The sequence below is a fragment of the Aplosporella prunicola genome, assembly GCF_010093885.1.
Source record: "Aplosporella prunicola CBS 121167 unplaced genomic scaffold K452scaffold_19, whole genome shotgun sequence".
Lineage (NCBI taxonomy): Eukaryota > Fungi > Ascomycota > Dothideomycetes > Botryosphaeriales > Aplosporellaceae > Aplosporella > Aplosporella prunicola.
In genome coordinates, this window is record NW_022983547.1 from 165558 (window position 1) to 180662 (window position 15105).

The 15105-nt window shown below is 56.8% G+C and overlaps 5 protein-coding genes across 5 annotated transcripts; 3 read left to right on the forward strand and 2 right to left on the reverse strand.

Annotated features, from left to right (window-relative positions):
• Window positions 1-699: 699 nt before the first annotated feature.
• On the forward strand, window positions 700-2536 carry K452DRAFT_274877 (uncharacterized protein). Its single transcript, XM_033539211.1, has 4 exons — window positions 700-833; window positions 892-1155; window positions 1208-2122; window positions 2171-2536. The coding sequence occupies exons 1-4, from the start codon at window positions 750-752 to the stop codon at window positions 2282-2284; spliced, it is 1377 nt and encodes a 458-aa protein (XP_033395245.1). The 5' UTR covers window positions 700-749; the 3' UTR covers window positions 2285-2536.
• Window positions 2537-3472: 936 nt separating this feature from the next.
• Window positions 3473-5035, forward strand: K452DRAFT_327996 (uncharacterized protein; the record flags this gene model as incomplete). Its single annotated transcript, XM_033544956.1, has 4 exons — window positions 3473-3481; window positions 3531-3977; window positions 4028-4888; window positions 4940-5035. The coding sequence occupies 4 exons, from the start codon at window positions 3473-3475 to the stop codon at window positions 5033-5035; spliced, it is 1413 nt and encodes a 470-aa protein (XP_033395246.1).
• A 2418-nt stretch (window positions 5036-7453) lies between these two features.
• Window positions 7454-9575, reverse strand: K452DRAFT_327997 (uncharacterized protein; the record flags this gene model as incomplete). The annotated part of the gene is made up of 4 exons (XM_033544957.1): window positions 7454-7700; window positions 7753-8147; window positions 8194-8954; window positions 9038-9575. 4 exons carry the CDS (start codon window positions 9573-9575, stop codon window positions 7454-7456), a joined length of 1941 nt encoding a protein of 646 aa, XP_033395247.1.
• A 246-nt stretch (window positions 9576-9821) lies between these two features.
• On the reverse strand, window positions 9822-12221 carry K452DRAFT_352371 (glycosyltransferase family 2 protein; the record flags this gene model as incomplete). The annotated part of the gene is made up of 4 exons (XM_033545769.1): window positions 9822-9902; window positions 9951-10355; window positions 10407-11669; window positions 11817-12221. 4 exons carry the CDS (start codon window positions 12219-12221, stop codon window positions 9822-9824), a joined length of 2154 nt encoding a protein of 717 aa, XP_033395248.1.
• Window positions 12222-14629: 2408 nt separating this feature from the next.
• On the forward strand, window positions 14630-15021 carry K452DRAFT_231726 (uncharacterized protein; the record flags this gene model as incomplete). The annotated part of the gene is made up of 2 exons (XM_033537187.1): window positions 14630-14728; window positions 14788-15021. The coding sequence occupies 2 exons, from the start codon at window positions 14630-14632 to the stop codon at window positions 15019-15021; spliced, it is 333 nt and encodes a 110-aa protein (XP_033395249.1).
• Window positions 15022-15105: the final 84 nt, after the last annotated feature.

Below are 15105 nucleotides of genomic sequence, written 5' to 3' on the forward strand. Positions count from 1 at the left end.
TCCAGCGTATTATAGCCCAGCTGCCCAATTGGTTTTTACTAAACGAAGCGGTACGCCCGGACCCATTCCCCCGCCGAAACGCGCGCAGATTACTTTATTACACCCCGCTGGCCACGGCGTTTGTGCTTTTGCCCGCATAGCCCGCAGCCCGCAGCCCCAGCCCGCAATCTACAATGCGCTTCTGGAACCCACCACTCAAATGGCGGCCCCTTAACGCGCGATAAGCTTTAACTAAGAGGCGTCCTGTCCCGCAAGTCTTGCAGATTCGCGCTGCATGGACAACGTGCGCCAGGCCCGTCCGGCGGCACACGGAGCGGACGGCTTGAGGCGGCGGAACCAATCAGCTTCCGTCCTGTTTTCGTGTTGCAGCCTCCTCCCATCTCGGCTGATGTTGCCCCCGTGAAATTCGCTGCTGGCACGTCATCGTCCATCCTCACACCTGCCGCGGCTCTGCCAAACGCTGCCTGTGTCGAGGGCCGTTTTACCGCTGATTGACAAGACACAACTCCAACACAGACCTCACATTCGGCACTTCATGCTCCGCTTCGAGCTTCCTCGCCATCTGCCGGATCGCTGCCTTGCGCAATCCAGACTATCTGCACGTGACTTGATGTATCCGGTTAGCGCCGTTGTATGGCGCCGCCGATTGTTTGTTTACTTTCAGCTTTGCCGTGAACTCATCCGCAACGACGTATACACTGCACACACTGTACCCATCCTAGCCACCAACCCCCTCTACATTCTACACCATGGCCTACAATCCGCGCATGAGCACGGTGGGCCACTCCAATCCGCGCGCCCGCCAGCAAGAAGAAGACTCGTTCATGACATTGGTATGTCCACCGATCTATCAACGACACCGCTATCACTCGACACCGCTAACAAGTGCAGCCTGATCGCGAAATCGCATCATGCATCAGCGACATTGGCATCAACTTCTCCACGGCCGATCTCCAGAAACCCAACCCGCAGCAAATCCAAAAAGTCTTTGAATGGTTCGCCGAGCTGCTCATGAATACCACTCGCGAAACAGTGGCCCCCGCCATGAGAGCTGCTGCTGAGGACATGGTTGGCCCCGACTCTGAGCGCATCTTTACCGCCGACACTCGGGACTTGATGGGTTTCTTCATCATCATGAGGAAGTTGTTGCTCGAGGTAAACACCCCAATACCCCGCAACCTTTCTTTGCACCCGCTAATTCCAGCAGTGCGGCATCAGTGACTTTACCTTCCAAGACCTGTACAAACCCACGCGCGAGCGCCTGGTCAAAATCTTTTCGTACATCATCAACTTTATCCGTTTCCGTGAGTCGCAAACCAGCGTCATTGACGAACACTTCAACAAGTCGGAGCGCACCAAGTTGCGCATCGAACAGCTTTACAACGAGAACCAGGACAAGGAAGCGCATTTGGCCGATCTGGAGCGCAACCGCAAGGCCACCGAAGACAAGATGAGGGCAAAGGAGAAGCGGCAAAAGGAACTCAAGCAGCGTCTGCTGGACCTCAAGATGGGCCAGGAAAAGGTGGTTGAGAAGCTGGAGATGGTCAAGGAGGACCAGCGCCGTCTGAAGGAGCTCCTCGAAAACAAGACCGAAGCGACCATGATTGTGCGCCAGGAAGCCTCCAAGTTACGCCCGTACACGACGCAATCGCCCGCCGTGCTCGAAGCCTCGCTCAAAGACCTCAACGCGAACCTTACCGCCGACAAGGCTGCCATTGAATCCCTTGACAGACGCAGCCGCTCCTTGCAGACTAGCAGTGACACTTTCGGCGCCGTCGCAGCCGATGTGGCAACATGCACGCGACTACTGACTGACCTGGCCGGAGACCTGCAGCGTGAGGAGGAGGAGCTGGCCAAGGCGGCGCGGCACCGCGATGCGCTGAGCGAACGTAGTAACAACGTGCGCGACGTCGAACGCCAAGAGAAGCTGCTCCAGAAGCAATTGAGCAATGTGACTGCGCGGACGGACAAGCTGCGTAAGGGCGCGGAAGACAAGGCCGAGGCGGCGCGGGTGCGCATGGAGGAGCTGAAGGCGGTGCACAAGCGCTTGGCAGAGGAGCGGGGAGAAAAGGGACGGGACATGGAGAGGCGGCGAGTACGGATTGAGCAGACGGAGAAGAAGGTAATTTTTCCTGATGACGTTTTTATTGATCAGAGCTAACTATCCCAGATGGCCGACCTCAAGGAAAACATTGAGAATGAAGTCCACTCGGCGCATGACGAGTACCTGAAGATGGAGAGCCATATCCGGCTGTACATTAAGGAGATGGAGCAGAGCATCTAAATCTTCCTCTTCTTTCTCTCTCTCTCTCTCTCTTTCTCTCTCCACGCACGTGTTACGTCCAGGGTGGTTTCAAGGGTCCCCGGAGCTCGGCGTTATATTAGGAGATACCATTGTCATATTTCTGTCTTCGCTTTTGCACACTGCGCTTCACCTGCCCTGTCGCCTCGCGTCATGGTGCTGGGATTCTGCAATATTCAAATGCTTGCAATTATCAGTCACACCTGCGAACATCCAAGGTCTAGACACGATGAGACATTCACCCGCCAAAAGTTGCCGTGATTCTACACTCGTTGCAACGATGAAGCACCTCCAAACTCAGGGTTTCGTACAACCCAGAACCATGCACGGTGCCCCTCGGCGTCCGCGCGGCAAGGTTTCGAGGGCGTCTCGACTCATGTCTGACCTTAAGCTGTTGAGAATCATGTGTTCTCGGGAAGAGCGGTGGGATGTACATGCTGCGTCGTCGGTATGGAGTGCGTGGAAAAAGTAGAGGTGATAGCAATGAGATATCACTTTGTCCCAGGTGATGTGATAGCTACTACGCTAATGCTGTCCAACCAGCAACGCTCTACTTTGGAGCTTAGTAGTCTACACTAAAGCGCAACTTGCCAGATGTGTACCTATCCAACCTGCCCGCCCAAACCTGAACCGGGATAGCGCGCATAGGCCTAAACTGCACTCCCTCACTACTCACCGATCACAAGCATACCGCATACCCCAATCCGAACAGGCACGCCTCCACCCGCACCTCATTCCATTCTCCCAGAAGCAACGGCGTAGTAACGCGCGCCGCGTCTACGTACATACCCCTCCCTTCGTTCCGCACACCACCAGACCTGTCGGCATCCACATCCATTCTCATCGCGAAATTACGTGAGGTAGCCACGCAGCAGCCAACAGCCAGCCAGCGCCAACCAAAGCAAGCCAACAGCCACGCAGTCAGCCAGCCAGCGGCCAGCCACCCAACGCAACAAGGCCGCTAACACGAGCTCCCGCCCAGGAACCGGGCGCATCGGTGCCAAGACGGTGAGACGGCAGGCTACCCCAGATTGAATTGCGGCGCTTTCCACCATTTCTGCCATCCTTCACCGCCAGGCCCGCTGAGTCCTGACCCGTCGCGAATCATCTGCTGGGTACCGCGGCAACAAGCTCGCTGCCGTCTGCGCATCACATCTTCAATCGCCCGCCATGGCCGCCGTATGTCGTCGCCCCTACAGCACCATGCCTCATACTAACCATACCCCAGCCCATAACCACCGTCGCCGAGAGCAAAGAGCTCAGAGGCCTCAACCTCATCGCAGCGCACTCGCACATTCGCGGCCTAGGCGTCGAGCCTGACACGCTCGAGCCCAAGGCCGCGTCGCAGGGCCTTGTTGGTCAGGAAAAAGCGCGCAAAGCTGCCGCCGTAATACTGCAGATGGTCAAGGACGGCAAGATTGCTGGTAGGGCCGTCTTGATCGCCGGACCGCCCAGCACTGGCAAGACGGCTATTGCCATGGGTATGGCTCAGTCGCTGGGCGCCGACGTGCCGTTCACCATGCTCGCGTCGTCCGAGATCTTCTCGTTGGAAATGTCCAAGACGGAGGCTCTCACTCAGGCTTTCCGCAAGTCCATTGGCGTGAGGATAACCGAAGAGAGCGAGGTGATTGAAGGCGAGGTCGTGGAGATTCAGATTGACAGGAGCGTGACGGGTGTATGTATACCTGGCAGTTTCGCGGGCAGCAACTAACAAAATCGCGGCAGAGCAACAAACAAGGCAAGCTCACGATCAAGACGACCGACATGGAGACGGTCTACGACATGGGCACCAAGATGATTGATTCCATGACCAAGGAAAAGGTCATGGCGGGAGACGTCATCTCCATCGACAAGGCGTCGGGCAAGATCACGAAGCTGGGCCGGTCGTACACGCGTTCGCGCGACTACGATGCCATGGGCGCCGACACCAAGTTTGTACAGTGCCCGGACGGCGAGTTGCAGCAGCGGCGCGAGGTGGTGCACACGGTCAGTCTGCACGAAATCGATGTCATCAACTCGCGCACACAGGGCTTCCTGGCGCTCTTCTCGGGCGACACGGGCGAGATACGGCAAGAGGTGCGGCAGCAGATCAACACCAAGGTGGCCGAGTGGAAAGAGGAGGGCAAGGCGGAGCTGGTTCCGGGCGTGCTGTTCATCGACGAGGTGCACATGCTCGACATTGAGTGCTTCAGCTTCGTCAACCGCGCGCTCGAGGACCAGCTCGCGCCCATCGTCATCATGGCCAGCAACCGCGGCACCACGAAAATCCGCGGCACCGACTACACGAGTCCGCACGGGCTGCCGCTCGACTTCCTCGACCGCGTCGTCATCGTGTCGACGCACGCGTACCAGCCCGACGAGATCCGCCAGATTCTCGCCATCCGCGCCCAGGAGGAGGAGATTGACCTCTCGCCCGACGCGCTGGCCCTCCTCACCAAGGTCGGCCAGGAGACGAACCTCCGCTACGCCAGCAACCTCATCACGACCTCGCACCTGCTGGCGCAGAAGCGCAAGGCGGCCGAAGTCAGCATCGACGACGTCCAGCGCGCGTACCTGCTCTTCTACGACCAGGACCGCAGCGCAAAGGTAATGATCCATTCTCCCTACTACCAACCCCCGCTAACGCATCGTCCGTAGTTTGTCGCAGAGTTTGAAAAACGCCTCATTGGCGGCTCAGGCGCAGTCACGCTGTCTGTGCCCAACGGCGGCGGCGACGACATGGAACTGTCGTAAGGTAGACGCAGCGCGAGCGGCGCGCGATGACGGCGGTGGCGAGCGAGGCAGTGTACGGGACGTGCATGAAGCGGCTGCATTCCAGGCAGCGAAAAAAGACGGTATGGCGTTATGGGGGAAATGAACCGGTACATGGGCTGCGGCGTGCGCGGCCGCGACTAGAGTAGGTGGTGCCTTGCCGTGGCGGAGCGGAGCGGGCGGTCGGGCGGTGGCACTTGTCATGCACGTAGTATGTATGGATTTGGATGTGGAGGTGGCTGAGGTCGTTGTGTTGTTGGTGTTGGTTGCTTTTGCGATCGCTCGTGCTGCGATGCTATGCGGGAAACGATAGTCGCCTGCTATGCCATGCCATGCTATGCCATGTCTGCTGCATGTACGTGTATGTACCTACATGCGGCCGCTGCCGGTGTGGGTTTCTGTCATCTGGTCCCCTACCGTACGCCGAGGTATATATGTACGTACATACATACATATATGCGCGCACGCCGTCCTTTTGTCTGCTTCCCTTCTTTGTTATTTTTCTTTTTTCTTTTTGCTGCCTGCCCGCCTGACCGGTGGGCTGGCTGGCTGCACATCCACATCCACCTCCACACCACAGCATATACGCACACACAGCATGCATACCTACATGCACGCACATACGCACAACCAGCCGCACCCGCTTCCCCGCGCTGCTGTCCTCTGCTCCCCGCTCTCCCCCGCGCGCGCTGTACGTGCATCGTCGATCGGTGCGCGGATTTGCGATCGCGATCGAGATCGAGTATGTAGGTATGCGTGTAGGCAGGCGGTGGGAGAAAGGCGAGTGCTGGCCTATATGCTGGGCCCCTAGAATACATATTGAAGCTGTGTATTGCACACACAAGCAGGCAAGAAAGCAAGAAAGAAAGCAAAGACACAGGTTGAGGCACGCACGTATGGGACGATGTCTACGCCTCTGCTGCTGCTGCTGCTGCTGCTGCTGTTGCTGCTGGTGGCGTGGTTGTGGTTGGGTTGAGGGCTGTTGAGGCGTGAGGTGTGGGTGGGTGGGTGGGCCGGTGGATGGATGGTGGGTGTGCTACTTGCTTTACTTGCTTTACTTTGCCTCTGCGTCCTTTGCTGTCTCTGTGCTTGATGCTCGATGCCGCCACCATCGCCGTCACCGTCACCGTCACCGCCCTCCCATCCCGTCGTCATCACTCACTCACTCATTCTCATCATGCCATGCCTGTGCCCGTGCCCGTGCCTATAGGTGGCGTGTACATCGTACATCCGCTTTACGCTTACATACATCCGCGGCGCGGAGAGGGAGAGGGAGAAGGAAGGAGTATTGGCTTGTATTGCGCGCTAGTGCTGTGCTGTGCTGTGGCTTGCGTGCTTGCGTGCTTGCTTGTGTATGTATGTACGGTACGGCACAGTGCGTGCACGCACTCACTGGAGGGAGGGGGAGGAAGCAGAGATGGGGTGATTGCGGCGGGGGGTGTGGGCTTGTGGTGTGGTGCGGTTGGGGAGCGGTGAGCAGTGGGCAGGAGATGAGAAAGAAGAGGGGAAGCGTAGGAGAAAGTAGGAGAGGACAGGAGAGGGAGCAGACAGTGGATGGGTAGGTGGGTGCAGTGATTACCCAGTGCTTGCGGGTGCAGTGTAGATAGGGTTTTGATCCTCTTCATTTGCCGTCCGTTGTGCTAGCAGTGGCAGTCTCTTTTCTTTCTTTTTGCATGTCGAGTTGAGAAGAAGAGAAGGACGAGAAGGACAAGACAAGATAAACCCACCTACCTCTCCACTCACACCCTCACTCCCCCCCTCACTCACGCACACAAACGCAACCACTCACAAAAAACACATACATGCATTCACCCAACCCCTTGCCCATACCATCCCAACCACCCCAACCATCACCCCCATCCCTCCCAGTTCATGTCTTTAAGCCGTCAATACGTACGTACGACCCTTCTTCCATTCCAATCCATTCTATATGCACCCCCCTTTCTCCATCGTCAATCCATCATCAATCAATCAAGCCATAAATATGATCTCGTCTCCTCTCTCTCTCTCTCTCTCTCTAGGAACCGAAACGGCAAACAACGACGACGACAACAACAGGTAATGGTGCCATAGGGCTGTGAGTGGCGGATAGGAAGCGGGTAGGTAGCCAGGTAGGTAGGGAGGGAGATAGACAGTAGGGTGGGGTAGGCTGGCGCGTCTGGGGGGCTGATCCCTTCCCAGCCCGTGGGGCTGCGAGGTGCTGCCTGCTGAGCTGATGAGGCGGACAGGCAGACAGGCAGGCAGACGAGCGGCCAGATCGAGCAGAGCAAGAAGAGAAGAGAAAAGAGTCGCAGCAACAGCCGCAACTTTGATCTCGTCCTCCCCCCACCCGCACCCCACAAACCCCAACCCAACCCCACAACACACCCCCAAGCCCACCATCTCCCCAACTTCTTCCTTCTAGAACGGGAACCCGCCCGAGAACTGGGCGCCCCTGCCGCGCCCGCCAAACCCACCACCACCCATACCGCCCATACCGCCAAAGCCGCCTCCCATACCCCCGCCCATCATATTGAACAGCATCTCAGGGTCGATCTGGACGCCGCCGCCCATGCCGCCCATGCCGCCGAACCCGCCGCCCATGCCACCGCCCATCATGTCCGAGGGGTCGATGAGGTCTTCGCCGCTGTCGTAGCGCGCGCGCTTCCTGCATGTCTGTTAACATCTCTCCTGCTGCGCACTCGCTCGCTCCTACGTACTGAGAATCGCTCAAGGTCTCGTAGGCCTCGCCAATGTCCTTGAAGCGCTCGGCCGCGGCCTCGTCGCCCTGGTTCTTGTCCGGGTGGTGCACTATGGCCAGCTTGCGGTAGGCCTTTTTGATCTGCGTCTCGTCGGCGTCCTTGTCAACGCCGAGAATCTTGTAGTAGTCCTTGCGCTTGCTCTTCTTGAGCTCCAGCTCCGCGTTGCGAATCTCCTTTTGGATGTTGGGCTCTCCCGGGTTGGCGTCCTTGACGGCGTTGAGCTCGCGCACCGCCTCTTCCCAGTTGCCCATCTCACCCAGCGCCTTGGCCTTTGTCTTGCGCGCCTTGACGTACGTGTTGTCGAGCTCGTATGCGCGAGTGGCATCATCCACGGCCGGCTGGTAGTTCTTGAGCTGTTTGCTGTTAGCACTGGTCTGTCATTCAATACGCCAGTCCCACCTTGATGTTGCAGAGCGCGCGGTTCTGCAGAATCTTCGAGTTGGTGCCCTTGTTCATGGGATCCACCTCCAAAGCCTGCGTGTAAACGTCCACGGCCTCCTGGTACTTTCCGCTCTTGAACAGCGAGTTGCCCTCCTCCTTCATGCGACCCAGCTTCTGCACTGTCCGCAACCACTTGACCGCATCCCTAAAGTCCGGATCGCAGTTCAGCGCTTGACGGAAGTGCGAAATGGCCTTGTCATCGTCGCCCTGCGCGTACAATGCCCGTCCCCGGAGCACCAGCGCCTCGGGGTCCTGGCTGTTGTTCCGCAGCAGCGTCATGGCCTGGCTCAGAGCCTCGCCGAGCGCGTTGGCGTTGCCCATTTTCAGGTACGCCTCGCCCTTCATCAGCCTCCACTTGCGCGGCACGCTCACGCCAGCTCCGAGGCCGCGCTCAGCCGAGTCGAGCGCGTGGATGACCAGCGAACCAGAAGTGCCCGTCCGCAGCTGATCGTCCGCCTGGTTCAAGTGCTGGAGCATGGCCTGAGCGGCCGCCTTGTCCTTGGCGCTCGCCTCTGCCTTGTTGTACACATCAAGGGCATCCTCCGGACGGCCCAGGCTGGTGTAGACGCGCGCTAACCTGTGCTGAATCTTGACATTGTTCGGCTCGAGCTCGTCGGCAACCTTGCAGTCGTCCAAAGCCTCGACGAAGCGATTCGCAGAAATCAGAGCGGCGGCGCGGTTTGACCGGTAGGTGGCGGACTTGGGGTCGGCCTCAATGGCTGGGAAGGGTCAGAAATTTTTTCAAGGCGTGATACAAGTCCAGAGCTGCATGTGCACCACACAAACCGTAGCAAAATCTTACCCTTGGTGTACTCCTTGATGGCCTTGTCGTACTCCTTTGCCTTGAAAAACTTGTTACCGGCGGCCTTGCAGGCCTCGGGGTCGACAGCATCGGCCTGGGGCGGCGGGCTGGTAGGGGTCCTGTGTGGGGGTGGCGGAGGAGCAGCCTTGTCGCCGTTGGTTTCGGCAGAGCCGTTGGCCGGTGCGGGCGAGTCGGCGTCCATGGGGGAGCTGGGCGGCTGCTGTTGATCGCTCATGGCGGACAAGACGGACAGCCTGCGGCGCTCTTCGGGCGGGAGGTTGAGCGGGTGGGTGTTGCGGTCAAAGGTGGAGGAGCGGGAGAAAGACTTCTTGGAGGGCGACGACGAGTCAGGTCGGCGATGACGTTCGGAGCGGTGGTCTTTTGCGCTGGGCTTGCTCCGTCTTTCGGGCAGCGACGTCGACGAGGCCGAGTGTCGCGGCGAGTGATGATGCGTGGGCGAGCGATTCGGGGAAGCAGGCTCAGCCTCGTGGTTGGTCTTCTTCTTGGAAGTTTTTGTGAAAATGCCCTGCAGCACCATCGGGACGGCTCTACTAGTCGAGGGCGGTGGGCGGGACGCTTATTCAGGGCGCACCGGGCTGGCGGGCGTTCTGGCGGCGGAATTCTGAGTAGCTGCGAGGCCTTGGGGTGGGCGAGGCGGTTCGTAGGGCGTTCATGGCGGCTTCGGGAACCTTCCACATGTCAAGCGCCGACTCCAATGCATCCAATCGTAGCCATACAAAATTACTATTACCACTTATTAATCTAGTTACTACAGCCTATCCATCTAGACCATGCTCCGCGCCATGCTCGTCTTCCGCTTCTCTGCAAAATCAAATTCCTCAACCCCCGCCGCCGCCGCAACCGGCTGCAAGCCCGTCGTACAGTTGGGGTCGTTGTTCAGGCGCGTGCCCACCGCCGTGACGGTCAGACGACGACCTAACTCGGTCGACTGCTGCTGCTGCTGCTTCTGCTGCTCCGGCCTCTCCTCCAAACGCAAAACAACCTCGACGGCCTTCTCGTCCTCAATGACCTTGGGGTGACGCTTGGCAAAGTAGCGCGCGTACTTGTACAGCGACCAGTAGCAGCTGGCGACGTTGATGAACGTAAGGACAATCTTGTAGGGCATGTAATAGAAAATCAAAACACTCCATGCGACGCGCTCCTTCTTCAGACGTAGATGAACCTCGTTGAAGATGACAACGTTGATCAGATACAGGACGACGGTGGATGCGAGGAGATAGCCGCAGAAAGAAGGTCTAACGATAAAAGAAATAGGCAGCACAAAAGGCGTAAGAAGATACAAAAGCGTCTCGTAAACCTAAAGATCATTAGTTCATGCACATAATATATCAAGGTATAAGGAACTCACCTCCTGGAACACAAACAGCTTTGCGCCAATCTCCCACCACCCCAGGTTCCAGCTGGTCAGGATATAGGCCATATCGTACCACATGCCGTTGACGAAGAAAAAGTTCCAACGCATGAACCGTTGCTTGAAGATGGTCATCTCACCAAAGCCTCCACGAGACCCGCCACTGCTGAAGAAAACGGCAGGCGGCGTCTCGGTCTCGACAAACACAGAAGTGCACATCTTGATCCGACCACCAAGACGGCGGCAGCTGTGTCCAAAGAACCAATCCTCAGACACGCTGAAGCCAGGGTGGTCATGGAAGGTCTTGATCAAGAACTCACGGTCCCACAACGAGATGGCACCATGAGGGAAGGTGGCGGAACCAATCTTTCCTGCAAGAGCACGCTGCAGGCCAGAAATCTTGTACTCGAGATCCTGTGCCTGTTGGCAAAAGGTTCCCTTGGAAGACTCAGGCCCAACAGACTTGATGGTGTAACCAATGCATTGAACCTTGCCCGTCAACCTGTCACTGACAATGGGAAAGTTGGGTGGCAGAGCGCAGTCATCGTCGATGAGGAGGACATCCTTGAAGCCTTTGGCAGCGTAGGCACCAACAAACTGGGCCACAATCTTCGAGCCAACAGGAGACCAGACATGGTTCACACCATAAGGACGGCAGACCTCCTCGGTGTTGTCGAGTGGCGTCGGAGAATTGCCGTTGGCAATGACGAAAATGTTTTGAGGAGGGAAGATCTTGACGGCAGCCTCTAGCGTTTTGGCAATGAGGCCGGCAGACTTGTAGCAGGGAATCAGAAGAGCAGTGTTGGCCACACCAGGGGTCTGCATCAGGTCATAGCCTTCGGGGTGGTTCGGCATTGGTGGATCCTTTTCGAAAAGGACGAGCAGTGGCGAAAAGGCATACAATGCGGCCAGTCCGATGGTGATAGCATAGCCACCCTCAATGACGAACTTGTTCTGGACCACCCACCACAGCCAGTAGACGGCGCCCTTCCAGAGGGGCAAGCCAACCAGGACCAGGTAGATGAAGATGATGAGAAAGGTATAAAAGGCGTACTCGAACAGGTACTGCACCCACTGCTTTCGTTGCAGCTCAGTTCCTCTTTGCTTGGCCTTCTCGTACACATCGTACATGCTGCTTCGCCGCACATTCTGGACCACCTCTTGTGCCGTCTGCTGCACTGCAGCTGGTATGACGGCCGTTACCACACGGGTGATGGTTCCTCTGCGCTGCAGACCATCCGACCCCTCAGCCTGAGTGGCCTGTGTCTGTACTCGTGCAGCATCAGAGCCAAACTCCGGAGCCGCTGGATCCTTCTCATCATCATACGAAGCAGAAGATTCACTGCTGCTGCCGTGGAAAGAGTAGTTGTTCAGTTGGTCGTAAAGAGAGCTTCTCGAGGTTTCGACCGATTCGGGCCTGTGGGTGGCGGGCTGAGGCTTGGGGCGGAAAGACTCATGGCTGGAGGTACTGCTCAACGACGTAACCTCCCGGCGAGTGGTAGGTTGGCTTGGCCTCCTCTGGGGTTGCGCTCTGGTGGTGCGGTTGTACCATCCGGTGCTGGCTGCACGGAAGAGGTTTGGCCGTAACCGCTGCGTCTGGGCCTGAGCAATGTTCTGCACAGGGCCATCAGCGGCGTAGGTAGAGCTTCCGCGGTGGTCCAAGTTCCAACTGCGTCGGACACTTGCCATGCGGAGAAGATGCTCCGGGATGACGACATCCTCGACAACAGATTGGCCTTGTTGACGGGATCTTGAAACACTGGGTTGATGCTCGAGGGGAGTGGCCCGTGATTGTGCGTGTTGTTGTGACATGGTGTAGTATGAAAGAGTGTTTGAATGCTAGAGAAGTATGGGGTACGGATGGGTTGCACTCTATAATAAAGACTCCAGGAGTAGACTATCGGGACGCAGAATACGGACATAGTGTCTAGACTGTCGACTGCAATGATGTCAAAGAAAATCTCGAGAGGAGCTGAGATTAGCGCTGCCCACATAGGCAGTGACGAAAATGAGAACAAGCCTCCATCGTAGTACTATTACGGAAGCCTAGTGAGATTCTAAAAACATCTACAGCGTAGCATGGGGTAGCGTGCTTTGAGATTACTCTTTTAGGCAGACGGATAGAGAATCGGGTAACCGATGCATCAAAGGCGTACAAGTTCGCGCCTCCCTACGGACCGTGATCGTGGCAAAGAAGCACGACGTTTCACCTAATTGCCTGGCGAAAGAACTGCCGATTAGCTTACCACATCCATCTTACGGCCGCCATAATGGTGCTTCCGCTAATGCCAGGTACACATGTCCGAGCTTCGGAGGCGGCCGTACCTAAGCGGAGAATCGGAAAATAACAATTTTCTTTTTCTCCGCCGAATGATGTAGACAGCGTTGCTCCTAGATCGGAGGGTCCTGGTAGCCTTCCAGCTTAGGGAGAAACTCGGGTCTATAATTAGGCCATTATCGATTACTATCGATTACAATCATATACAATAATCAGGCCATTATACAGCTCCGTGGCTGAGGTACTATAGTCCATCAAGTTAGGATCTTGAAGAAGATACAGTGGGAGATGGGGATCCGGGCAATGGCCGTAGCCAGAGTTGACATCATTGGAGGCAAAGACTCTCTTAGCATGTTCTCGTCTCCCGTTGCCTGTCACTACGCCACAGCGTTAGCGATTGCCGCAAATGTGGATTCGGCAGTCGTAGGGCTCGGAGAAAGACTCGAAATGATTCGGGAGGTTGTCAGCAAGCGTGGTACCAATGTTGCCCATGTACGAGTACGAGATGGCCCAGTCTGGTACTATGGTGTACCAAACTTTTTCAGAGTCTGCAGAATCGAGCCCCAAGTGAGCTTCCATCTGCTCCCGCTAAGCTCTGTTTTGACCAGTGCGCTGCCGGATGCCATCGGTGGCCGACAATTCGTCCGCTAGTCGTCATAGAAGACCCAGACTGCATGTCAGAGGCGTGCTCTTGTTGTTCCAAAGAGAAGAGTATCCTCCTAAACGTCATAGTCCAATCGGCCAGTGAACTGGTGAAACAGCTGCGGGAGTGTTAGCATTCAAACACGTGCCGAAAGTCACCGGCGGTCGTTTGGTGGAGAAGAATTGTCAAGCATCTACCGCCGTTAGTGGACACAGTTTGTGTCCAGATCCCGCTAGTGGCCGGTGAGATTTCTCATGCGAGTGTACCGCACGTATTCCAAGCTCTTGAAAACTGCAACACCAAATCCCCTGAATCACTACCTACAACCATGACTCCTGGCGTTGCTTCCATCGGGGGCTCCAGCGTTGCAGTCAGGTTGACTAGATGGTCTATTTTTGTGTCGTAAATGCACCGCGGCAATAGTCAAGGTAACGTGAAGATGACTGCACAAACACGACATCAGATGGGCTGCACTCGGGTGTTCGTGAGGCTCATGAGCTGAAGAGGATCGACAGGGGCATCTTGTCTGAATCAGTCGGGAGGGTTTGCCATTTTGTTCTCGGCCATGGGGCTTGGGGCCAAGAACTGAAGAACAGGAGACGTTGAGCTCGAGTCGCAATATGAGTCTCGCTAGAGGTCCCAGCGCGGACCGCATGCGCATCCCTGTGTCGGTCGCCGTGTTCGTCATTCGGAACAAACGGCCATGATCCCCAGAGGCAAACACGCATCCTCAAGTTCGAGGAGCATGGACATGGAAACGTGGTTTGCCCTGGGGCATCTCTCCCACGTGACGCTATCGAAGCTCGAGCTGACATAGCTCCCCACCCACCCTCCGTGACCTCCCCCGACCTGCCACGACTCCCGCCACTCTCGAGGACCTCCGCTCCCTCTCCGTATACTGCACTAGCTGCTGCTGCGGATCCAGCTCGTCCTCGTAGCATCGGCACCGCGCAAGCCACGTCAGGTTGAAACTTTGTCGTGGCAGCCTGATCACGCCTTATATACGGGTTCATCGCCGCCCCGTTGCAGTTGCACCGCTGCCGACGAGCTGCGCTCCTCAGGGGCTCCTCAAGCTAGACACAGTTTCTGGGATCACCACCTTCACTACCGGGCCTGGCCGAAGCGAGGACGCCTTGATCCCAAGACCCCGCGCCTCCCGTACCGAGCTACCTCATCCCGCCGTGAAGCCAACCTCCTCTGAATCATACTCCATAACGTGCACCCTCTGCGGTACGTGACAACATTGGAACGCCATCCCCCTTTCCAAACGACGTTGGCAGAGCTCAAGCCCGCGACAAGATGGGCCTAACGTATAACGTCTACCTAAACTCCAACCGCATCTACGGTTGCAAGAACTGCAAAACGCACCTATCGAATCATGACGACATCATCAGTAGGGTTAGTACTCCAAAGCACCCCTTTGCCCTGAAGCGGACTAGCTATTAACTTGTCGACAGAACTTCCGTGGTCAGCATGGCAAGGCATACCTCTTCGACTCGGTCGTCAACGTCACCCAAGGCGAACCTGGCGAGCGCAACATGACAACCGGCAGACACATTGTACGTGACATCCAGTGCAGGCAATGCAAAGAGACGGTCGGCTGGAAATACGACAAGGCATATGAGGGTACGGAGAAATACAAAGAAGGCAAGTACATTCTTGAGGCGGAGCTGCTCTGCACGGTTACCTGAGGTAGCGGTGAAGAGCTGGCGTGGTATACTGTATTTAGACGGAGTTAGTGTTGCATGGAGTTCTGGAGTTCTTCGGGTCAAGTC